Source organism: Achroia grisella, unplaced genomic scaffold (genome assembly GCF_030625045.1).
Source record: "Achroia grisella isolate CSIRO2021 unplaced genomic scaffold, CSIRO_AGI_Agris_v1 utg1724, whole genome shotgun sequence".
Lineage (NCBI taxonomy): Eukaryota > Metazoa > Arthropoda > Insecta > Lepidoptera > Pyralidae > Achroia > Achroia grisella.
Window position 1 is genome coordinate 110,916 of NW_026712673.1, and position 26,445 is coordinate 137,360.

Genomic DNA, 26,445 nt, shown 5'->3' on the forward strand with positions numbered 1-26,445 from the left:
GTTACTTTCGCATTTATAATATTAGTAAGGAATAAGGAAAGTAAGGAAGTAAGGATAAGGATAAAATATAATTTCTTCTTATAACTTAGGATAATGTACCGTAGCCTAAGGTCTAAGTTGGGTAGTTTTCATATACGAAATATACTGTCGCCTTCGCAAGTTCTAAACATGTTACTTGTCGGTTCCTATTTTATTATTAGTTCAGTTCTCGCTCGAACGTCAGTGAGTGTGCGCGAGCGCATCGCATATTAAACGTACAATTGTGTATTATAACGAATTCTTTGATAAATTTATATTAGGCAAAATACTTAAACATGGAGTGTCAAAAGTGTAAAAAACCATTGTCTAAAAGAGGAACACATTTCCACTGTAATGGGCAATGCCAAGGTATTTTTCATAAAACTTGTGTGAAGGGACTGGCAGCTGATTTAAAAGCGGGTAGGAGCCGGCTGTTTTGTAATAATTGTCAAGATGATGATATGGATCAGGAATGCGGAGATGATGAAGAAGAAGAAACAACTATATCGAGTACGGTGTTGCGGGATATTAATAAAAAGATAGAAATAATCCGAGACGTAAAAAAACAGCTCGAAACACTAACGCAAACCATAGAATTCCTCACGGAAAAATACGATCATTTGCGTTCGGAGCATCAAAATACAAAGGAGAAAGTAACTAAATTAGAAAAGCAACTGACAAATATCAACAATAAATGTACATATCTTGAGAAATACAACGGTGCATTGGAGCAAAAAATACTAGACTTGGAACAAGCTGGACGTAAAAATAATATTCAAATCTACGGAGTGGAGCAATTACCTAATGAAAACCTGAAGTCGTTACTTCAAAAATTAGCAGAAGTCATGAAAGTGAGCGCCGATGACATAGAATGGGCTAGAAGGATACCATCACGTAATTCACAGAAGTTGCCTTCCATTCTGGTTGGATTCAAAGCTGGCGGAGCGGAAACCAGGGATAACTGGCTCGCGAAACGACGAAATAACATTGAGCTAACCAGTAACAATGTGGCAAGAGGCTCTCGACGAGATAAGATATATATCAATGAGGATCTCACCAGAGAGGTACGGGAGCTGTTGTGGAAAACGAAAGTGGAGCTGAAAAGTGCCTATAAATTCATATGGGTCAGTAACGGAAAAATTTTAGTGAAAAAAGACGAAAGTGCTAAATCCGTAAGGGTTAAGTCTGAAAGTGATTTAAGTGAATTAAAAGAAAAGTGAATTAATAAAAGTGTGTGTTAAGCAGGTACCTAATTACTTAATTACAATTCGCCCCACGAATAGATTTTGATGAAATAACTTATAATGTTCAAGAAAGTACTACAAACGACTTAAAGTCGTGGATATTGTCATTAGTCAAGAAACAAGACTTCTATTTGTTTCATTTAAATATAAGATCGCTAAGAAAAAACTTTAATGAGTTGATATCTGTTATTCAAGATTCTTTGCATTATTTAAATGTCATTGTAATAACTGAACCAAACATAAATTATGATATATTGGGCATGTATAGCATTGTAGGGTATGATGTAAATAGCTATTGCCGTGCGGGACGGCGGGGCGGCGGGGTGCTGGTGTACACGCGAGCCGATCTATCAGCGCAGCTATACCGACCAATAACCGAGCTACGCACCGCAGAATGCGTAATAGTTATGTTTACACATCATTATAAAAAATACTACGTTGTCTCAATATACCGGCCACCCCGGAGCAACAACTATAACAAAGTGATTGATTTTATAACGGAACTAAATGATTTACTTCAGGAATTACGTAGCTTTAATGTCATAATTTGTGGAGATATAAACATAAATTTATTAGACACGGCAAATGGGTCTGTATTAAATTACTGTAACATGTTATCCGAACACGGGTTCAGTCAATGTATTAGTAACGTAACGCGACGCGAAATAATGAACGGTGTCAGTACAGAATCCTGTTTGGATCATATCTATACACGAATGGATAGCAATTCTATATTTTCTGCTGTAGTGCACCATAAAATTTCCGATCACTATTGTACAGCGATGGCGTGCACCAGCAGCTCTTCGCCGTCACCGTCGCCGGACGTGTCGGCCGCGCTGGAGCCGGACTCACCGGTTAACCGGCGTATTATTATTGATAACGTTACAGTGCGCAATAAATTAAAAGCTACTATGTAGTATAATAAATAGTGTCTTATGTATGCCACCTACCCTATTCTATGTACATAGTCCTCTCTTCTAGGTCGTCAGTAAGAGATTGCATTTAGCGATAAGACCGCCTTTTGTAATTATTTTACTATTTACTGTATTTTCCTATTATTTTATGTATACACAATAAACAGTTTTATTATTATTATTATTATTATTATTATTATTATTATTATTATTATTATTATTGTTGGTTGCGCCATATAACATTACATTTTTGTTTATCATTGTATAATTATTATTAGTAATAGTTTGTTCAAATAAATAATTTAGCGTGGTACGAAACGTTAATTTTCTAAGGATTGGCACTACACTAATTCCTTTATCCTCTCCTATTCCCGCACATACCTTTGTTTTAAGTGCGAGCGAGAAGATTCGCTTGTATCGAAAGTGACATATCGCGCTCGCGCGTCACTGTTAAATTGAACGCTGAAGTTGACATTGAATTCCCGCCTTGATCGCGCTTAAGATCAAGTTTTTTTGTAATTCGTGATAATTACTAAACATTTTAATCCACCGCATCGCTCTAGTGTGTTTAAGACCATTGTGTTTGTGCCATTGTTGTGAAGCAAGTAGCTGGGACCTGGAGACACCGATAGCCGCCGCACTGCAACCTACAATTCAAAGGTACTGTGCCTCCTTCCTTACCAGAACTGTCTTTCTTTGTGTTCCATCCTCACAAGCAGTTCTCAATCACCAACCTAACAGTGTATCGTGTCAATCCACGTACCCGTCAAATTATTTAGATACAGTCCACTTAAATCAAAATCAAACAATATTTATTTCACCCGCGCCGCCATTATTTTAGTGGTCCATTTCGAGCCGAATATTGTAATTATTTGGTTAAACCACACTAGATATTTTATTTCTAGGTATATTTCGTACAAACGCATACAATTAATTTGTATTTTACTACATCATTTTCTTTATTTCGTTATATCGATGTTTCTAGAATCTCGTAGGTACATGTAGGTACAACTACTTACCTGATAGATTCATATCAAATTCCGTGTCAACTCAATTTCGCATCGTAAGTAATAGTAGGTATTTACGATTTGTTGTAATACTCCCGCATTGTTTTAACCTAACTATAGGTAAAACAACTTTATTTTTGTAGTCACCGCATTTATATTCGTAGTTATCAATTACTTTCGCGCCATTGTAGGTAGTCTATCTACCTACATATTGATATCCTCAGGCCCCCTTAGGGTAGGCTGAGACGCATACGATATTATAGCTTAATATTATCGCTTTCTACCGGTCTACTATTGAATAGGTTAGCGGCATAGACTTTGAATTTAGTTCGCTGTAATAAACAAGACATTGCTTACGCTGTAATAAACAGACATCGCTTTGTTTAATATAAATATTTGACAGATTCCTATCACGAGTACGTTGTGGTTTATTATTTCGTATTTTAATTGTAAGTACATTGTGTACTGCCGGCTCTCATTGCACCGCACCGCACCGCACCGCACGTAACTTGTGTAGGTATTTATCTGTTCTCCACCGCACCGCTTTCTTATATATTTATTAGTACAAACAAGTTTTTGTATTTATAGGTTGTTCATCATGTCGGATGTCAATCAGTTACCCCTGTTACTCGCTAAAAAGGATTTAATGTTTTCTCGCATACAAAGTATTACAGATAGGACTCATAATCTTTCTAGTGAATATGAAAGAGAAACATTCTTGTGTGAGATCGAAACAGTTGACAAATTACGCTCGGATTTCGAAACTATGTTAGATAAAATAAATACTTTAGAATCTAAATTGAATCCTAAATATGTTATTAATTATCAACCGCTCATGGCATTTGATGATTTGTATTGCCGTATAAAACGAGCCGCAAGATCGCTAGAGGTACCGCCTGATGTCAAACATCATCAGCATAATAGGGATGAGGACAGGCCTCGTCTGCCCCCTACCAATTCCGGAATACTCAGGAGATCTGAGATCCTGGTCTTTATTCTATACAGCTTACAAAAGCATAGTTCATGACAATCCTAGATTGTCAGATTCGGAAAAATTACATTATTTGATGGGTAAACTGACAGGTAAAGCTCGTTCTGTATTTGCCGGTATAAACCCTTGTTCTGAAAATTATAAGGTCATTTTAGATGCTTTAATTAGTAAGTATGAAGATAAGAGATTGCTCGCATCATCATACCTAGATCAAATATTCGAAATGAAGCCCTTTCATTCATCAAATATAAATAATTTAGAACAATTTCTCGATAAATTCGCAACTTCAGTATCCGCGTTAAATAACTTAAAAATTAATAATCTTTCGGATTTTATATTTTTGTATACCGCGTTAAAGAAATTAGATTCCGAAACCGCCCGCGCTTTCGAACTAGATAAACGGGGATCCGACATCCCATCTTTCGATACATTAGTGTCATTTGTGCGCGATCACATTAAAATATTGCAACGCACTTCTTCAAGCAACCAAGAAGTTACTAAGAAAGTTGTCGGTCGTCGTATGGATGCGGCATCGAAAGTTATGCAACATAAATCTACATACTCTTATACTACAACCGCTAATCCGCAGCCTAAGTGCTCATTGTGTAACATACAACATGAACATTTATATAAATGTCCAGGTTTTCGAAATTTAACGCCTAATGATCGTTTCCGATTTGTTAAATCTAATTCCTACTGTATTAATTGTCTAAGTAAAAATCACCGTGTATTTAATTGTAACTCAAATAGTCGATGTCACAAATGTGACTCAAAACATCATACTATGCTCCACTTTGAGCATAGTAATGCCACCTCCACCGCGAACATACTCAGTGGTAGTTCGGTCACAGCGACTACGTCACGCGCAGTGGATCTATCGTCGCACTCGTCGCACTCGTCGCACACGCAGCCCGCTGTTGGCGGCGGCGGCGGCGGCCGACCGGCTCCTTGCACGGACCGCGCCCCGCACTCACCCCCGCCGACACCCGTCGTATCCCGCGCATCGGAAGACGTAGCATTATGCACGTTATCAGACAATGTTAATAAAAATATGCCTCGCGTACCTACTACCGTATTGTTAGCCACCGCTCGTGTTTTAATGATCGATAGAGACGGTAACGAACATTATATTAGAGCATTATTGGACAGTGCTTCTCAAAGTAATTTTGTAACTAGGGATTGTTGTAATCGCTTGGGATTGCAATGTATACAGAATACAACCTTTTCGATTAAAGGTATAGGAGGGACAACAAAGGCCACACAGGGTTCTGTACATATAAAATTCTTTTCACGGTTTAATCGTAATATTAAATTTGATATGGAATCCTTAGTTGTAGATAAAATAACCGAACGTTTACCGACTGTTAGTGTCGATATTTCATTATTTTCAAATTTTAAAAATTTGCCTTTAGCCGATGATAGTTACGCTACTCCTGGGAACATTGACATGTTAATCGGTGCCTCAATTTTCCCGCATTTAATATTGTCCCGTAAGGTTAAAGGTCAACCCGCATACGTCTCGCCGTATGCTATTGAGACCGTATTAGGCTTTGTTATTGTAGGTTCAGCTCCCGCTAGATCAAATACCGATACTTCCGTGTCTAATATGTTAGATAATTGTAATTACACTACCACCGCGCATTGTTGTGTTACCGAACCCACGATGGAATCCGTTCTATGTAGATTCTGGGAAATGGAAGAGGTGAATGTTGCACCGATTCTCAGCCCGGACGACAAGGAGTGTGAAGCTATTTATGCTGGCACTACCACTCGCGAGGACGACGGTCGTTATACCGTCGCGCTTCCCTTCAAGGGTAATGCACATTCTCTTGGCGACTCGCGTCGATTAGCCGAGAAATGTTTCTTTTGTCTCGAACGCAAATGCAGGCTTCGCCTGAACTCAAGCAAGCCTATGATGACGTCATTACGGAGTATTTAGATAAGAGTTATATTTCACCCGCACCCGTTAATGATGATAGTAATGCTCCTTCGTATATAATACCGCACCATGGAGTTATTCGAAAAGATAAACTCACGTCTAAATTGCGCGTCGTACTCAATGCTAGCGCTAAAACTAGCACGTCCGTATCTCTCAACGATCTTCTTTATAATGGTCAGAATTTACAACGCAATTTATTTGATATTATAGTTAACTTCAGATTATTTTCAGTAGCTCTCTCTGCCGATATTAGGCAAATGTTTCTTTGCATTCGTATTAGAGAGAGTGACCGCAGATTTCAACGCATATTGTATAGATTTTCGCCTGACGAACCTCTCCAGGTTTATCAGTTTAATCGCGTTTGTTTTGGACTCAAATCGAGTCCGTTTCTTGCACTGCGTACTATTAAGCAGTTAGCCACCGACGAAGGCGAATCGTTCCCAAAAGCTAAGGAAGCGGTTCACACCGGTCTGTACATGGATGATTTAGTATATTGTCTAGATAGTGAAGATGAGGCTATCGTCACAGCTGCTGAGATCATCTCACTCATGAAGGCCGGACAATTTGATCTTGTCAAATGGACGAGCAATTCGCAAGTAGTTTTAAATTCCATTCCGTCAACACATCGACTTTCGTCGGTCGTAGAATTCGATGTGTCTGATACGCATAAAATTCTGGGTCTGTGCTGGTCTCCTAGCTCAGATTTATTTAGTTTAAAAATTTGCACGCCCGCTGAAAAGTGTACAAAACGCACCATTTTATCTTGTGTCGCAAGATTGTGGGATGTAATGGGTTTCGTAGCACCCGTTATATTATTTGCCAAACTTCTTGTCAAAGAGTTATGGTTATGCAACTGCGATTGGGACGACGCCCCCCCTGAAGTTATCGTCAGACAATGGTCACGTTTCAGGGATGAGCTCCCCAGTCTAGATCAAATTAAATTACAGCGCCATGTTGACATCACAAAACGCAGTGTGGTGAACATCATTGGCTTCGCAGACGCTAGTGAAAAGGCTTATGGTGCTGTTGTGTACTTCCACGTCGAGAATGATGGTGTGAGTACTGTGCATCTTATAAGTGCAAAATCTAAGGTTGCACCCCGCAAGGTCGTGTCGTTGGCCCGACTCGAACTTTGCGCAGCGCTTTTGCTCGCTAATTTAATTAATAATATTGTTACCGCTGTTAACAACCGCTATCCAATTAAGGCAATACACGCATTTTCTGATTCAACAGTTGCTTTATGTTGGATCCACGCATCGCCCCACAGGTGGGATACTTTTGTCGCGAATAGAGTTTCTAAAATTCAATCTCTGCTTTCACCGCACAATTTTTATCACGTGTCTGGTTCGGACAATCCAGCCGACTGTCTATCGCGAGGGCTTACTCCTGCCCAAATAATTCACCACCCCCTATGGTTCAACGGCCCGCAGTGGGCTAAATCCACCTTTTCGGAATGGCCAGTCACCACTTTCAATCCTTCTGCTGTTATGGACCCGCCTGAGGAGAAGAAACTCTCCTTTGTTACTCGTACACCGCCAGAAGAATCGGTTTTCATCGCTCTGGCAAATCGCTTTTCTTCTTGGTTCAAGCTTCTTCGCTGCGTAGTTTATGTCTGTCGTTTCGCAAAATTATTAACACCCGCACATATTTTAAATTTTACTCCGTTGAAATATTTGCCCGCCGCAGAAATAGCTGACAGTTCTTTGATTTCACGCCACGCATTATTAGACAGATTAGTGCAAACGTTCTGGAAGCGATGGAGAGCGGAATACCTGCACACATTACAATCTCGCGAAAAATGGAATACGCCCATCAATCAGATTACTGTCGGAACTGTTGTAATTGTACGTACTGAAAACGCGCCACCACTTCATTGGCCTTTAGGGGTTATTGAAGAGGTCTTTCCGGCTTCTGACGGCGTAATTCGAGTTGTTCGTGTAAAAACTGCAACCGGCTCTTATTTGCGCCCGGTTGTACGTCTGTACCCCTTACCTAGACATTAGTTTTAGTTAATACGAGTTCTAGGTTAAGGTTTAGTTTATTTTAAGTTTCTATTTTTACTTTGAAGGCGTCCCTTCAAGGCGGGGGAATGGTTGCGCCATATAACATTACATTTTTGTTTATCATTGTATAATTATTATTAGTAATAGTTTGTTCAGATAAATAATTTAGCGTGGTACGAAACGTTAATTTTCTAAGGATTGGCACTACACTAATTCCTTTATCCTCTCCTATTCCCGCACATACCTTTGTTTTAAGTGCGAGCGAGAAGATTCGCTTGTATCGAAAGTGACATATCGCGCTCGCGCGTCACTGTTAAATTGAACGCTGAAGTTGACATTGAATTCCCGCCTTGATCGCGCTTAAGATCAAGTTTTTTTGTAATTCGTGATAATTACTAAACATTTTAATCCACCGCATCGCTCTAGTGTGTTTAAGACCATTGTGTTTGTGCCATTGTTGTGAAGCAAGTAGCTGGGACCTGGAGACACCGATAGCCGCCGCACTGCAACCTACAATTCAAAGGTACTGTGCCTCCTTCCTTACCAGAACTGTCTTTCTTTGTGTTCCATCCTCACAAGCAGTTCTCAATCACCAACCTAACAGTGTATCGTGTCAATCCACGTACCCGTCAAATTATTTAGATACAGTCCACTTAAATCAAAATCAAACAATATTTATTTCACCCGCGCCGCCAATTATTATTATTAAAAGCTACTGATTTCAGTCATATTTTAAATTTAAATTGTCCTATAAAAATTTACACAGAGTTATATAATATTTTTACGGCCATTTACAACACTTCTTGCAAAACTATTTATGTTAAAAATACTAATAGAGGAAGAAAGAGTTGGATAAACACTAAAATAAAAAATATGATAAAAATAAGAGATCAATTATTCATTACATGGTTTAATGATAAAAATAATATGTTAAAAAGACTAAACTATACAAGATACAGAAACAAATGTAACAAATTAATTTCAAAAACTAGAAATGAATATGAAATAAAATGTATTAATGAATGTAATGGCAATGTTAAAAAAATTTGGGAAAGAATTAATCATCTCTTAGGCAATAATAAAAAATCTATAGACGATATTATATTAAAAAATATGAAAGATGATGGTCATACTTCCCAAATTGCTAGTAACTTTGCCACAACATTCCAGTCGGATGTTGAAAACATTAAACACGTATGTAACGAGACATGGATTCCTAGATCTAGTTATGTGAGTGAATCATCAGTGTCTATGAGGTGGAAGCCAGTTACGCAGTATAATGTCCAAAAAGTAATTAAACGTCTAAGTCACAGAAAGGCAGCTGGCCCCGACCACATACGCATGGTTGACTTAAAATATATTATAAGAGAAATTAGTCCTGTAATATCCAAGTTAATAAATTTGTCTATTTCTATGTGTACGTTCCCATGCAAACTTAAAGAATCAATAGTGCGCCCGGTACACAAAAAAGGAAATTGTAAAATTTATTCTAATTACAGACCAATAGCCATATTATCAAGTGTAGAAAAAATAATCGAGAAGTGTCTGATTGATCAATTGAGTAGTTATCTTGGTAATAATGAAGTAATAGATAAGTGTCAGTATGGATTTCAAAAAGGGAAAAGTACAACTGCACTTTTAGCAAAATTTACAGATGATGTTAATGGATTTCTTAACGAAAAAAAAATAATTGTTGCCATTTTCTATGATTTCAAAAAAGCCTTTGACACCCTCCAGCACGAGACTCTTCTGAAGGCAATGGAGGAGTGTGGGGTGAGAGGACCACTTAACAGCTGGTTCCGTGATTATCTCACAGCGCGCACCTACCGAGTTAGAGTGGGAGAATCTCTTAGCGAACCGGCAACAGATGTGCTGTGTGGTTTACCGCAAGGATCGGGCTGTGGACCTGTTGGGTATCTTATGCACGTCAACAGCTTATGCCGGGTACTACGGCATGCCACAGCGTACATGTTTGCGGATGACCTATGCACCATTCACGCCAGTGGCGATATAGCCGAGATCTCGCGTCTCGTGCAGGAGGATGTAGACAACATTGTAAAATGGTCTCATGACAATGGCATCATACTTAATATAGAAAAAACCAAAATGTTAATAATAAAATCACCCTATTGTAGTGTACCGGACATACACTGTAGTATAATCACTCATAGTTACGATTGTTTGCACAAACAATGCAATTGTATCTGTAAACCTATAGAAAGAGTAAATTGTGTAACTTACCTTGGTATGCAAATAGACGAAAATTTTAATTGGAGATATCATATAGAAAAACTTTGTGATAAAATGCGAGTTATGTTGTGTAAATTCTATAATTTGCAATTTAAAGTACCACAAAAAGTGTTAAGGTGTTTGTATATGGCTCTAATAGATTCTATGATCGGCTATGGTCTTGAATGTTATGGTTTAACCTTTAAAACGTATATAGAAAAAATTGAAATAATACAAATAAGATTTTTAAAATTAATTGTAGGGGAAAAACTAAAAATAAGATTTAAAGACAACTACAAAGAATTATTTAAAATTTGTAACGTTCTACCTGCATCAGAAAAACATAAATACTTATTAGCTACTGTTTTACTCGAGGCCAAGAAATCAAACAACACCAAATTGGATAGTAAACAAAGATATATTCGGTAAATCGAACTCAATAATTACAAAATTCCGTACAGTGGTCATAATCAAAGAAAACGAAACTATAGCGCGTTGTACATTTCACCTAGCGCCATCTAGTATAAATATTGAGAACTTTAATTGATATTGGTCGAACATTCCGCCCACCAAGAACTAGTGTTCTTAATCACCGCCCACCATGACATTTATACACAACTAATAAAGTAGGCAACCAATTATTTTTTAAAATGAATATACATATCTAGAGAAATAGAACTAAACATCGTAATGAATACAACAAATATCTTCGCTACATACTTCGTACATCAGCAAGAATCTAACACTAAATTATACTCTATTAACAATGTGACTAAAACAAATGAAACAAACAAAAACAAACAGCGCATTAACAAATCCTTACTAAATGCCAAACAATTAAAAGAAAACAAACAAAGCACAATTACACATATTAAACAATTACAGAAAATCAATTTTAAAATACACATTTAGACATGCAGACTTATAGCTATATAACAACTTATTGAACAACTGGCAAAATACAAAGTTTCGATACAGGTCTTTTTATACAATTTTCTTTACAACGCAAGGTGACAACTCTAGTTATATTGTCTGGACCAGGGTGCTTTTCCTCAATTCGACCGAACAACCATCTACTTGGGGGAAGATTTAATTAAAACAACTTGGCCTATTTGAGGTTCAGGAGTAACTTTCGTCCATTTATACCTGTTGCAAAGTGTTGTGAGATATTCTCTTGACCACTTACGCCAAAAATTTTGAGTAAGTTTCTGCATGAGTTGCCATCTACGCAACATACTGCTATTATGGTTCATGTAATTATTTTCTGGAACTGTAATAAGCGGTTCCCCAATCAAGAAATGGCCTGGTGTGAGAGGCAAACTATCCTCCTGACTAGTGGGTAACCTATACATAGGTCTAGAATTCAAGCATGCTTCCACTTGGGCCAACAATGTGGAAAGCTCCTCATAGGTTAAGGTGGTACCATCAAGTACACGTTTCAAGTGATACTTTGTTGATTTAACCCCTGCCTCCCAGATACCCCCGAAATTCGGAGCGCGGGGAGGTATAAAATGCCATTCGTTTCCTGTATATGCTAAACATAGAGCAAATTCATCTAAAATACTCGACTTTTCAGCCTTAAATAAAACACGTAGCTCTTTTGATGCGCCCACAAAGTTCGTGCCGTTGTCGCTCCAAATCTCCTGACAGTGGCCTCGACGAGCCACGAATCTCTTGAAAGCTGCAATGAATCCTTCACTCGTCATATCACTTACCACTTCCAAGTGGATTGCGCGTGTCACCATACACACGAAAAGGCATACATAGCCCTTGAAGCATCGACATCCGCGACCCTTGGATATTCTAACGTTGATAGGACCGCAGTAGTCAACTCCACTTCGGCTAAATGGACGGCTCGCTGTAACACGTGAGCTTGGTAAATCACCCATGAAGGGTTGTTGGCACGAGGTACTATATCGAATACATGTAATACACTTCTTAATATATTGTCTAATTATACTCCTCACGTTGATAATCCAGTACCTGGTACTGATATAATTATGCATTAATTGTGGTCCGCCATGCAGCGTTTTCTCGTGAGCATCTGCTACAATTAACTTAGAGATATGATGATCACGCGGCAAGATGATAGGGTGTTTCGCATCATAATCTTCTTGACTATGCTCTATACGTCCACGTACTCTCATTATATGTTTATCATCTAGGAATGGACACAAAGACAATATTTTACTACCTTTTGGGATGGATCGACACTTCATCAACTGTTCAATTTCAATGGGAAAGGATGAGCTTTGGCAGTGTTTCAGGCAAATGTTCAGACTATAATTTAATTCAGCAGCTGTAAGATAGGAAGGTAACAATTTTCTATGTTTCAGTTTATTAACGATCCTCAAACAAAAAGCAATTACTCTTATCAACTTATTGAGTGATGAATATTTAGTCCAGACAGGCAGTTCGTCATTACTTCGATCTGAGACAGCAAGGTAAGATTTAATGGCTTTTTTCTCCAAATCAGTAGACAAATTCTCAATTAGAGGAAACTCGTAATAGGATTCATGCAACATCTGCGGTCCATGCCACCATAATCCATGCTCGATCAATTCCCCTGGCCTCAATCCTCGAGACGCACAGTCAGCAGGATTTTGATTAGACTCAATATGTGACCATTGACTGCTGTCTAAAACCTCTAATATTTCAGTTACGCGGTTGGCGACAAACGTCTTCCAACGGTTTGGTTCGCCTTTCAACCAGGCTAAAACTATGGTTGAATCAGTCCAAGCACGTAATTGAACCTTGGATACATTCATGACCGATGACACTTCCGATAACAATTTTGCCAAAAGTACCGCGCCACAAAGCTCTAAACGAGGTATGGAGATCTGCTTAATGGGAGCAACCTTAGTCCTCGCTCCTATCAAGTTAACATGAACTTCTCCAAACTTGTCTTTAATACGAGAATAAACGACTGCACCATATGCATCGTTGGAGGCATCACAATATCCGTGGATTTCTATGTCAGTGGTATCATATGTTGCGTGCATCCACCGAGGTAATTTGACTTGATTAAGTTTTGGCAATTCTTCTCGAAATGAAATCCATTTATCTAGCAGATCAGATGGCACTTCCTCATCCCAGCTAAGTCCTGCAAGCCAAAGCTTTTGAATGTATATCTTCGCTTGAATAATAACCGGTGCAATCAAAAAGGCGAGATATATCGGATAAAATGACTCTCTTTGTAATTGGCTGCTTTTGTGGATGTAATTTAATAACGTACTCAAATTCATCAGATGAGACATTCCATGACACTCCTAAAATTTTGACCAAATCATCTGTCTTAATCACCAAGTTTCTGTCTGCTTTGTTGTGTTGTTCTTCTTGAATTTCTTGCATAAGTTTCTGACTATTACTTGCCCATTTCTGCAATTTAAATCCACCTCTTTCTAATAATTCGACCATTTGATTGTATATATCAACTGCTTCCTCTTCCGTCTGACAACCTGATATAAGGTCATCCATATAAAAATCTTGCAGTACTCTATCAGCTGCCAAAGGGAAGTGCTTGCCTTCATCCTTGGCGACTTGTTGAAGTGACTTTACTGCAAGATAAGGCGCAGAAGAAACTCCAAAAGTTACTCTCAGGATACGGTATTCCCTGAAGGGCTCGTTTGAATTGTGTCTCCACAGAATTCGCTGAAATCTGGTGTCTTCGTCATGTACCTTAACCTGCCGGTACATCTTGATGATATCTGCCATAAAGCAAATTGGATAAGTACGCCACTTCATCAATAGATGTCTCAACTCTCCCTGCAATCGTGGACCGGTAAGTAGGTCATCATTCAATGATTTACCATTATTCCCTTTACACGAAGCATCAAACACCAGACGAACCGCTGTGGTTGATTTATCTAACCGAACAACAACTAACAACGGTAAGTAAACGGCATCTGCTCTAACCTTTTCTCTTTCTTCAGTTATAAGTTCCATGTGATTCATATCTATATATTCTTCTATTACTCTTGAACATTCCTTTCTTAGAATTGGATCCTTTTCTAACTTTCTTTCCATAGTCAGTAATCTCTTTTTAGCTATTTCTTTAAAATCTCCTTGTTCGCAATCAGGATTATTCTTGCGAAACGGAAGTCGCACAACATAACGACCTGATTCATCCCTGGTTGTAGTCTTTTCATAATACTCTTCACAAGCTTTATCTTCTTCTGACATGAAATTCTGCTCTTTACCAGACTCTAACTCCCAGAACTTACGCAATATCTCATCAGAATTATCCAGCGAATGCATGCTAACTATGCTGGAATGGTGACATTGATGGTTTACTTCTACTCTACCGGATAATATCCACCCCAGCTGTGTATCTTGGGCAGTGACACAGCCCTTTCTAATAATATTATTCGTTAGGATCATTCCATAAACATCCGCCCCTAGCAACAAGTCTATCTTACTAGGTGTACCATAACCGGGATCCGCCAGAGTTAAACCTGATAATTCTGGCCAATCTTGAATATTAAGTTTTTGAGCTGGTAAACTGGATGACAAAGCGTTCAAAACATAGGCCTGAATTTCATAACTAAACGAGGTATAAATGGACTGTATCTTAAAAATGACCATATGTTTGATGGATAAGTTAAACTGATCTCCACCCAAGCCAGATACTATTCCCTTGAAAGGAATTTTACGAAGCCCTAATAATTGAACAACACGCTCCGTAACGAATGAGGCTTGAGAACCCTGATCCAGTAATGCTCGCAGTGTATAACAATCTCTATTAGTGTCTACGTGTACTAAAGCCGTAGCCAACATTACTTGACCAGGTGATGATATTGAGCCATTAGCAAAATGTGTTGAAATTCGACTTGATTCTTGAACCTCCTCTCTCTGCACATTTTCTTGCTCTCTGTGCTCGGATTCATTCGTTTGATTTAGTTCCATATTAGACGATGAACTCGAATTTCCCTCAGGGTGCAGTAAAGAGTGATGTCGCCGTCCGCAACGCCTACAAGTGGTACGTCTCTTACATCGGCTCACTGGATGATTACTTCCAAAACAGTTGAAGCATAATTTATTTTTCTGAATAAATTCATGACGACTTTCATAACTCTCATTACAAAACTTTTCACATTGGAATAATAGATGACTTTCTTTACAAAAGGAACAGGAGATTGCGGTAACACTAAAAACTTTTGGTCTCTCTACTTTATCATCATTTCTCTCGTTATTATGAAGACATTCCATAGCCAAAAACCTGCATTCTAGGAATTTATTGAATTCCTCTAACGTTGGTAATATGTCTGAGTGGTCACTGATCCTGTGCTCCCACTGAACTCTAGTACTATTATCTAGTTTTAATGACACAAGATGTATAATGATAATGTCCCAAGAAGATGTATTCACTCCTATATTAGATAATGCACTCAGGCAATCATTTGTTGTGTCCAGTAACTGCTTGATTCCGTTTGCAGACTCTGTCATCAACTTTCTTTGACCGACCAGTCTCGTGAGAATTGAATTAGCAATATAGCGCCTATTATTATATCTCTTTTTTAGCTTATTCCAACACTGTGTATAATTAGCGTCTGTGATTGGGATATGACGTAATATCTGTTCAGCTTCTCCACTGAGGTGTGCCTTTAAGTAGTGCAACTTCTGAACTTCTGCTAAAGATGTATTACTGTCGATCATAGAAACAAATAAATCATGGAAAGACTGCCATTCCAAATATTTTCCTGAGAAAATTGGTAAAGAAATTCGTGGTAAATGAGCAATACTACTTCCAGAAGGCGAGTTTGAAGATTGATCTTTACTGTTCTCCTCTTTTTCCTTTGGTTCATCTTTTTTTAATAATGCCATAGAATCTTGGAGTGCACATTTAAATTCAACATATAATTCTTCAACTTCATCAAATAGACTTAGTTTAAAATAACTTATATCTTTGTCTGTATCTACGGCTTCTTTTAAAATATTCCGATGATTTTCTTCAAACTCCCGCCAATTATTATTTAAAATATTTAATCTCTCTGCAAAATATCCATATGAACTACGACTTTTTGACTTTTTATAATTGCTATAATTTTTATTTATTTTATCTTGAATACTTTTCTGAATTTTCATTAAACCTTCCATTTTTGTTTTAGTAAAATTGCCAATTGAAAGTTGAAAGTCAATTAATAACCGTTTGCACTGAGTCTTAAACGATACACTGGGTGAGTGAGCATAAAAAAATACAAATGTCTATTCACAATGTCGCACTGATTACTAAAGTTCAAGTTATTAGAGTTAGTCCAATAATCACTGAATGTTACAATATTTAAAATCACAAAATTTTTTTAAGTTTTTTATTAGAACCCGAAAATTTTACAAGTGTTTTTTGCATTTATTTCGCTGTGTTTTCGGGCATAGGTTCCCCGTCTCACACAATTTTGGCGAAATATTCTAAGTCCAGTTCACTAATTATTTTTCTAAGTCCCTAAGCTACTCCTAACCAATAATAACTTGATTGTACTTACAGTTCGTCCCAGCTACTTACGACACTAAATCACTAGCTCACTCACCACCGAACTTCACTTCACTAAAGTACCACTAGAGGTCGCCACTGTCCGGGTCGAAGGCCAATGTTTTACTCGAGGCCAAGAAATCAAACAACACCGAATTGGATAGTAAACAAAGATATATTCGGGTGTAAATCGAACTCAATAATTACAAAATTCCGTACAGTGGTCATAATCAAAGAAAACGAAACTATAGCGCGTTGTACATTTCACCTAGCGCCATCTAGTATAAATATTGAGAACTTTAATTGATATTGGTCGAACAGCTACTAAAAACCACAGCAAACAACACCATATGACGAAAACAAGCCATCGTATAGAGACTAGGAAATGTGTACAAGGGAAATACGAAACCCCACCCCTACATCTAAATAATTATTATGGATATCGATTGTTACAATTAAAATTGCCTGAAATATTTAATAAAATGCCTCAACATATCAGAAATCAAAATAGATATAAATCCTTTTGTATAAATTATAGAAACCATTTATTAAAAACATATAACCTAGAAACTTAATAAACAAAAAAAATCTTGTCCTTATTTAATAGTATTTAATACTTAAATATTGTAAAACGGAATACTGTATTTTATGTGTACGTTAAGAGGCCTTTCACATTTTTTGGCGTAAAATCGGGGTCTTTGGGGTTCTGGTTCTAAGAAATTAAGAGTCGGATATACATTTTGATTCCTGAATTATATAGATAGATATCTTATCTTAAAAACAACATCTTTGAAATGTTAATTTTCTCTTTATTAGTCTTCCTAATTTCTCAAATAGTTTATTCAAAAACGCTAAGAGACAGAAGTTTGGGGTCGTCGTTCATTAATAAACAAACATAAATTGATATGATATCTTTACTAAAACTTGATAATTACTTTATAAATTGAGACAGCATCGTCCTTTTTTTTATTTTCAACTTAAATATCTAAAAAATTGATCATAATTAAACCCGAAATTTCAACAAAACTTTGCCATAATCATTTCTAATTTTCTCATAAATACAACGAAATTTTTGCATAAAAAAAACATAATAATAAAGTTAATATACTTGTAAATTAGAAATATAAAATAAATATATAATTTTCTAAGAAAAAAATAAACAATAATAATAATTGAAAGTTGTATAAATTCCGTTGCGCCAAAAGTAAATTCTCAGTGCTGCACTAGCGCTCGTCGAGGTAGGATCTATGCTATTTTTTACGACACCGCTACGATAAGACATTCGAAACATTTGTCAGTGAACATTACTATAGTACGACTAAACAATTTTGATAATTTAAGTAATATTTAATTAATTTTGCTAATACATACTTTCATTTCTACGAATATTAATTTAAAGTTGTTGTTTAATATATATATAATATTTATTTTAGCATGCCAAGACAAAAGTACAGTTATGCTACAGATAAAACCTACCTACCCTGCTGCACTATGAAAAGCACAAGAGCATGGTATTTCGTCACACTAATGGCAATTAATTGTTAAAAATAAAAAAAAACATTATAGTATTTTTAAAAAAAACTGCTTATCTGAGAGAAAAATGTAAGAAAATGTAAATGAATTTTACTTTATGTTTATTTTGTAGTTTTTTCTAAATTAAAATAGGGTTATTGTTTATAAAAATACCATTATTATTTTTACGTACATTTGTCTTGTGTTATATCATCTAGTATGCAATGTGGATTGTAAATAAATTACCAAATTATATATAAATTATATTCCTTTATGTTTAGAGATATTTTATCCAATTTACTTTATTTTATTTTACACAATACAGATATTTCTAAATTGCAGCCATTGTGTTATTATACTCGTTGGACTTTCATTACTGTACAGTTATGTCAAATAGTCAAATAATTATGTGTGTTTGGGTGATAAGTCAACAACATTATAAATGTTTTTATTTAGAGACCAGCTTTCAGCTAGTAGCTTCGCCCGCGTGAACATGGAATATATAGGTTATCGCGCGTTTAAAGATCCGTGTACAGTATTGGGACGTTATATATAAACCTTCCTCTTGAGTCTATCTATTCTGTCTATTAAATAACAACGAATCAAAATCTGCGTAGTTTTTTAAGATCAAAACATACATAGATCTATTACATGTGTAGAAGATATTTTAACTTTAAAATGGTATTGGCAGATCAGTTGGAATCATCGGTATTCTTGGTATATAAGCCCAGCTAACGTACCGGTTATACTGGTCTACAATTAAATTGTCTTTCAATTCTTTAGTAAGCAACATATCCAATGGGACGCCATTGCACATGTTCGGCGGGCTTAAATTTCATGATTGGATCATGCTTTTGAGAAATTCCTTTCTCAAGTTTGAGCAGTTAGTGTGGGAAATTACTATCTGTGCTTCCATAAAAATGAGCTCTCATATTTGTCAGTAGTTTTAAACTTTCAATTAAAGTCCATAAGGGAGACGATGTTAATGACACAGAGAGTCTTTCAGAAATCTCCAGCAAAAGTATAAAAGTAATCCCGCCAATGAGAGCAGAGGTGTTTCTAAGGTCTTTTAAGATTCTGTCCAAAATCTCTATAGCTCATGGTGATTTCCTTACATATAAGCAATGAGGCGTCTTGTAATAATCTATAAAAAGTTTTGATATTAACACGTAATTATTTATCAAGAATCAAGAATCGGCCAACCAAGAACGAGAAGCTGCAATATCAGCCAATCATGCGGCGACGTCAATGATGCAGGAACAGCAATGATAGCAGTTGAAGCTTTTTTTATACAACTTAGAATGGCAAACAAGCTGACGGCCCCCCATGCATTGCCATTCCTGAGAATGTGAGGTTTTATTCCTGAGGTGTTATTCCCCTGTACCCTGTAAATTCACTGCCATATATATATATATATATATATACACAGATAGTCTATATAGATAGATATACATATACACAGATAGTATACCCTGAGAAAGGTCATAGACTACTTTATAGTGCAAAAAGGGTTGTAAGGGATTGAAAGCGGAGATGAAAGGTTGTATAAAAGTATCGTCATTGTTTAAGTGAAACAATGAAACTTTTTTGGGTTATAAGCTAAATATATTTCCTTTATTTGGTCAATTTCATTATACCACGTTGACGAAGTCGCGGCCACACCTAATATACATATAAGAAATCGAAACAAAGCCATGAAAATACAACTATTATATATAAATAAAATAATTATTTGCCCAAGTTTAATATTTAGAACAAGTGAATGTGGCAATAATGCATCCGACTCTTTTAATAAATTATCTTGTATTTATTAATAAATAAATTTAATTAATATATAATAAGAATTAATTAGTACATTTATGTTATAGTAATTTCATCTTCCTGTCCTTATCCCAATTATTTGTTACTCATATTACTTAAGGTTTTGGCTTTTAGTTATACAATCGGCCAGCATCCTGACTTCAACCCTCTAGGAATAATATAATAAAAAAATATGGTCATTATTAGCACTTTGATAATTAAGATAAATCACGTTATTTAAAAAAATCCAATAAATAGTTTATGTTACTCAGTTAAGTAAAAACATATCACATTATTAATTAAAATATTACAAGGATCAAAATGGTTCATACTAAATCCACACCGATTGCGCTACAAGGTTATTTGCGTCTGTGTGCGTGTATTACTGTGTGTGTGCGTAAATCCATAAGATTAAGGGGGTCTTCCTATGTGACGGCCTGTTTTTTAGGGATATTTTAGGATTTTTTTTCTACGACCAGTAAATATTTAGAGCTTCAAGTTTTTTATCATTTATTAACACATATTTGGACAGTATAAATATAAAATTTCAGCTAAAAATATTCAGTCAAACTAGAGTTACAGCGCTCTGAACACCCCCGCCTCGAAAAAAAAAGCTCCCACTTCCTCCACGATTCCGGCTGATCGGCTTATCTGAAAAAAAAAAAAAAACGGCGTTTTAATTTGTAGGCTTAAAAGCACGGAATGACCTATAATCAAATGAATATAAAAAAAATTGGATTTTTGATAGACATTTGAAATAAAAGTTGCAAATTAGGCGTTTTTTTTTTGTTTTTTGCTATAAAAAAATCGAAGTTTTGAAAATTTTCGATTGATAATAGTTCATTCCATGCGTTTACATATATTGAGTGTGCCCTATAAATTTCAAGTAATTCGGTCCAGCCGTTTCTGAGATACAATGGAGGAAAGTTTGAAAAACACAGTTTTGAGAAAAACGCGTTTAAAGTTTCAAGTCCGTTAAAAACTATTAAAATATCAACTTACTCTCAATCGGCGATGCCTGGTCCATAGAGTATTCCTTCCTCTTCCTCGTGAAACTCTTTTAAAGCAGATTGTTCAGCTCTTGAGTCAATCCTGGCTTGTTTAACGACATCACTTACGCGCCGCTCAGAGCGTAAGATTCGCTTTTCATCCCGTTTCTCAACATACGCTTGGGCTTCACGACCAACAGGGCATCCCATAATCGACATAACTTTTAAAATACCTTGAAAACCTTCATTAAAGATAATAACTGCTAAGTAGCTAGCAATTTCAACAACTTTGGGACCAGAATGAAGATGTTTAGGAGCGAAAGTCCAAATCAAAGAATTCAAAGATTCGTTATTGTTTTGTGTCTCTGCTCCTAAACAACGAATTAATAATTCGTCTTTCGATAAATCTTCGAAAACCGGTTTGATAGCTTCTTGGACTTGCGGAATTAGAGGTGGTTTATCGTGATGAAATTGGTCCAGTTCATTATTAGCTTCAGCCTTACGCCATTTACACCAACTGTCTTCGCCTTCTGGACAAAATTGATGCTGAGGGTTTTCATCAGAAGAACATTTGTGATAGTACGTTGCCCAAACTTCCTTTCTTATTGTTTCCAAAATACTTTCATAGATGGTGCTGTTTTGATTTGTATCACCGTATTTTAAATGTTTATTTTATATTTTCAAATAATAAGTACTTACTATATTATTATGATAAATTAAACATAAAAAAAGTTTAAGTAAATATAAAACAGCTGAACAAGAAAATAATATTATTACAGTAATACTTATTTAGAAAGTGTTGCCATATTAGAAATAAATGCATAGATTTATTGATTTTTTCGACTAATCGATAACAGGATATTACAGCGCATTATTCGATGGTGCTTTTAATCAGTCTTTGCAAACAGTAAAATTTTATCATTTTGTATTATACTCTTATTTGTGGAACGAATTGCAATGCATAATTTTTACTCGACGACGGCAAAATAGAGAGATTTTGACAGGTATGCAAGTACTATATACTTATCTGTTCGCTCATAACTTCGAAACTTGGAAGAGGGGAATATTAATTAGATTGATCTGATACAAGTGTATTCTATTATATCAACTTCCACGCGGTCACCCTGGTAATTATAGAAATTAATGACATTAGTGACATTGTTCTTCTATTAAAAAAATAAATACCTACTTATTGTAATTTAATGAATGAGAATAATGACCAGGTCGTCCGCTGGTCCTTACGGACCGCCGGGTGCGGGCCTCGAGCGTAAGCTTTTTGCCCGGGCGTACTGCTGGGGTGTGCCACCCCAGCGTCGTTCGTTTACCGGCCGGAAGCCGGTTCCCTTCCAGCAGCCGGCTGAGGGAATCGTGAGTGAGGACTCTATAAGTCGCTCGCCGAGCCGGCTTAACGCCGCCACGTCACGTAAATGACGTGATCACTCGGTGGAGAGTAAGTCGCTCGGGAGCGCGCGAGTGGCGTCCGGTGGGCGCACGTGGCGAGGGGCGAGGTCGCGCAGGTGCGCTTCGCGCCCGCTGTCCGCGCGCGTCTACCGGACGACGAACTGCTCCACCGATGGGACCTTAAGGTCGCGCGCGATCACGTCATTACGGACGTACCGTCCGGCATTTGTGCACAGACGGAAGGCAGCGTTTTGTTGGACCTGCAGTCTCCGTCGCTGGAGGCCGAGCACAGTGCGTACCATGCGAGGGCGGCATATGTGAGCCGCGAATGAATGTAGGTCTTATAAATGCCTACTTTCGTCCGCAGCTGCAGCCTGGATTGCAAGACCGGTCGCAGCATAGCGCGCGCGGCCTTGGCTTGGGTTACAGCCCGGTTTACCTGCGCCGTCATACGCAGCGACCGGTCGATTTCGACCCCTAGGTAACGCACTGTGCGTTCCCACTGTATGGGCTAGCCTCTCAGTGAAAGTGGCGGCGGGTATTTGCACCCGGGGTGGGTAAGCAGCGCCACCGTTTTGCCCACGTTAACGGTGGTACGCCACATATCCAGCCACTCGGGGAGCAGGTCCAACAGCCGCTGCATTTTGCGAGCGGCTGCGTAGGCTCGGCGAGACGACGTGAGGAAGGCACTGTCGTCGGCAAATAGAGCGAGGACGACATCCTCTCTCTCCCTCTCGGAGCTCATCCCTCAAGGTGGGGATGTCGTCTGTGTACGTCGCGTAGAGCGCTGGCGAGATGCAGCTGCCCTGCGGGACTCCGGTGGCGATTGGGCGTGTGGTAGAGTCACAGTTCTCGACCGAAACGTAAAAGCTCCGCCCCGAGAGGAAAGAGCCACTACTCGCACGTATGCTGACGGCGTGTTGGTGTCGAGCAACTTCGACACCAAACCGTCGTGCCACACACGGTCGAACGCCTTCTCTATATCGTCTGGCGAGTAGGAGTAGGCACTTCTTTTGTCTCTTCTGTTTTCGTCTTTTTCTTTTCTTTGTTTTTCAATCTTTCCTGTCGGAGGAGTAACTTCGGCCGCAAGGGCACCAACCTTTGGGCACCAGCCGCACCCAAAGTGTATTAGGCCGCAGTCGGTAGCAGGAGGCAACGCCGGCTGTGCAACCTTTCCCCTACACTCGTGGGAACAAAAATGGAAGCTGCAAAAAACAAAAACTTCGATGTTGGGTCCGTGAAGGACGGAGAGAAGATGGTGTCCGCGAAGGACGGAGAGAAGGTGAGGAAGGTGGTGTCTGAGAAGGACGGAGAGAAGGCGGGGTCCTCAAAGGACCAAGAACTGATGGACAAAGCGATAGGTGGAATGAGCGCAGAAGATGCGGCAGCGTTTGGCGAGCTAGCACTCGAGCTGGAGTTTGCGGAGCAGGAACTGGAATTGGGGTCCGACCTCTCCAGCTCCTGTATGTCGCTAGACGACGACGGGAGGTCTTCAGTTGAGGGCCCCCGTAGATCATCAAGACGGAAGAGGCGTCGTACGGATGCGGACTCAGAGTCTGATTGCAGTGGGCGAACAACCCCTGTCACAAAAAGCCCTGTGGCATGCGGGGACATCCGGAAAATGTTCGGGTACCGGTTCCACGGTGAGAACAACTTCCCAGAACCGGTGGCAATGCCGCCGAAAAAGAAGCCGGCAGATGCAGCAACTACATCTGTTACGACTAAAGAGGCCCCCTTAGGCCTTAAGGAAGCCAGAGTCTGCCTACAGCGGATGACCGACACGGACGATGACACGGCCTATTCCCAAGCGCCGTCGGATGGCATTCGGGAGGCTATATTGGCCCTGGAAGAAGCCGAGAAGACAATGCCAGAGGCGGAACCGGCCAAAAGGATAAGGAAACCCCCAGCACGTACGGTTTCCCGCAAACCCTCATTCAATGAGGAGACGCGGGCCGCTGACGAGCTCGGGGAGCACCTAGAAAGGGAGGCCAGTCGGGTGCTTGATGCTATCCGAAAGTCGGCCAATCTAACAGGGACAGTAATAAAAGACGTCAAGGACTCCGTTGCCTCAATTTGTTGAGCGGCGGAAGTCCTCAAATCGCGATCGGACACGGTAGAGTGCGCACGTTTACGTGCTGCCAACTCCCGTCTCGAGAAGGAGGTGGCGGAGGGCAAGGCGAAGATTGCCAGCTTCAGGCAAGAGTTCGCCCGTCTCGACGCAGAACTGGCAGCCCTACGCGAGGAGGTGGTCCGATCGCGATCGACTGGCGAGAAAATACCGGCAGAGACAGAAGCACATATGAGGAATTCCCGGGTCTTCGAAAATATGGAGGAGAGATTGGTCAGGCGTATGGGGGAGATGATCGATGGCCGTATGGCAAGCATCGAAGGACGCCTCCTCCCGCCCGAAGGAAGTCCACCCGCCAACGATGACGGAAGCCGGGGCTCAGTCCCTCAAGGTAAAGCGGGTGGCTCACGGAAAGACGCACAGGGGTCAGCACCCCAGGCCAAGGGCGGCAAAAAGAAGCCCAAGAAGGCAGCCCAAACGGCCTCCCAACCGGTAGAGAGAGGCTCCCTCCCGGTAACCCCAACGGCAGAAACCTCTTGGGCCACCGTCGTTAAGGGGAAACGGGGGAAAATGGTGAACGTCACGGAGGGCCAGGCGACACCATCAACGAGCCGTCAGGGGCCAAAGCTAGGCACATCAACGCCGGCGAAGACCACTGCGCCAGTCCCGTCGAAGTTAAAACCGTCCCGCTCTGCGGCGGTGGTAATAACCATCGACCCGGCTGCGGAAAAGGAAGGCGTGACGTACGCCAACATCTTGTTGGAGGCGAAAAACCGAGTCGATCTTCGGCCACGCGGTATTGAAGCGCTCAGATTGCGCCAGGCCATTACCGGAGCCAGAATTCTGGAAATCCCTGGCGCAGAGAGTAGTGGGAAAGCCGACGCCCTGGCGTCGAAGCTCCGGGAATTTATCCCGGAGAATATGGCAAAGGTGGCCAGGCCCGTCAAAACTGCGGAAATGCGCGTGATGGGCCTGGACGACTCTGCTACGACAGAGGAGGTGGCGGTGGCAGTTGCCCAAGCTGGGGATTGCCACCCGGATGCGGTGAGAGTGGGTGACATCCGCCGCAACTCCTTCGGGATGGGGACCTGCTGGGTTCGCGGCCCCGTGACGGCCATTAAGAAGGCGACCACCGCGAAGCACATTCGCATCGGGTGGGTGTCGGCACGGACAGAGCTCCTGCGGCAAAGGCCGCTGCTATGCTTCCGATGCCTGGAAGGAGGACATGTGAGCAATCAGTGCTCACACACCCAGGATCGCAGCGGTCTTTGCTACCGTTGCGGGGAAGAAGGTCACCGTACGGCAACCTGCACAGCTGATCCGCGGTGCGTCGTCTGTGCCGCGCTGGGTCGTCCGGCGAACCATTGGGTGGGTGCGAAATCATGCACCCCGCCCAAAAACAAGAAGGCGAAACGGCCAGCCACTCAGGCCCCAGGCCGAAGGAGCGTTCAGGAGGAGGGGATGGAGACGGGTCGGGAGCCTAGTCCCCCTCCTGGCGATCAGGGAGGCAGGGGCGGCACGTAGTTGCCCCTCGGTCGCCACCGGGCCGGGGTGACGACCGCGGGGGCGCACAGTGGGCCCAAATTGAAAATTGGTGGACATAGGCAACAAAGTTCCAATATCGATACGATTCTTTTTTTATATGACGTGTTATGATATTCCTGACAACTTTTACTCTTGTAAAATTTCTTCTAAAGTTGATAGTTTGTCTGAAAAAAAAATAAATTATGTTTTTTTTGTATGGAGCGAATCACGTTTTATTTTTTTTCTTCAATTGTACAAATATGTTGGGTGTATGGCGTTGGTATATAATAGTTAGGGTCATTCTCTATCCACTAAAAAATAAATCAGCCGCGGTCACTTG

The 26,445-nt window shown here is 39.7% G+C and overlaps 4 protein-coding genes across 4 annotated transcripts; 3 read left to right on the forward strand and 1 right to left on the reverse strand.

Annotated features, from left to right (window-relative positions):
- Positions 1–314: 314 nt before the first annotated feature.
- LOC131841472 (uncharacterized) lies at positions 315–1,238 on the forward strand. Its single transcript, XM_059189792.1, has one exon. It carries the CDS (start codon positions 315–317, stop codon positions 1,236–1,238), a length of 924 nt encoding a protein of 307 aa, XP_059045775.1.
- An 8,545-nt stretch (positions 1,239–9,783) lies between these two features.
- On the forward strand, positions 9,784–10,774 carry LOC131841473 (uncharacterized). Its single transcript, XM_059189793.1, has one exon. The coding sequence runs from the start codon at positions 9,875–9,877 to the stop codon at positions 10,772–10,774; it is 900 nt and encodes a 299-aa protein (XP_059045776.1). The 5' UTR covers positions 9,784–9,874.
- A 644-nt stretch (positions 10,775–11,418) lies between these two features.
- Positions 11,419–16,441, reverse strand: LOC131841474 (uncharacterized). The gene is made up of 2 exons (XM_059189794.1): positions 13,495–16,441; positions 11,419–13,448 (listed from the first exon to the last, which is right to left on the reverse strand). The coding sequence occupies exons 1-2, from the start codon at positions 16,439–16,441 to the stop codon at positions 11,419–11,421; spliced, it is 4,977 nt and encodes a 1,658-aa protein (XP_059045777.1).
- Positions 16,442–23,711: 7,270 nt separating this feature from the next.
- LOC131841475 (uncharacterized) lies at positions 23,712–26,105 on the forward strand. Its single transcript, XM_059189795.1, has 2 exons — positions 23,712–24,551; positions 24,672–26,105. The coding sequence occupies exons 1-2, from the start codon at positions 23,712–23,714 to the stop codon at positions 26,103–26,105; spliced, it is 2,274 nt and encodes a 757-aa protein (XP_059045778.1).
- Positions 26,106–26,445: the final 340 nt, after the last annotated feature.

Excerpts from the sequence above, each read along its gene's own strand:
- LOC131841473 (XM_059189793.1), top strand. The coding sequence starts at position 9,875 with ATGGAGGAGTGTGGGGTGAGAGGACCACTTAACAGCTGGTTCCGTGAT.
- LOC131841474 (XM_059189794.1), bottom strand. The coding sequence starts at position 16,441 with ATGGAAGGTTTAATGAAAATTCAGAAAAGTATTCAAGATAAAATAAAT. Across the intron at positions 13,449-13,494 it reads TCGCCTTTTTGATTGCACCG|GACTTAGCTGGGATGAGGAA; the intron begins GTTATTATTCAA and ends TTTGGCTTGCAG.
- LOC131841472 (XM_059189792.1), top strand. The coding sequence starts at position 315 with ATGGAGTGTCAAAAGTGTAAAAAACCATTGTCTAAAAGAGGAACACAT.
- LOC131841475 (XM_059189795.1), top strand. The coding sequence starts at position 23,712 with ATGGAAGCTGCAAAAAACAAAAACTTCGATGTTGGGTCCGTGAAGGAC. Across the intron at positions 24,552-24,671 it reads CGGCCAATCTAACAGGGACA|GAGGTGGCGGAGGGCAAGGC; the intron begins GTAATAAAAGAC and ends CGTCTCGAGAAG.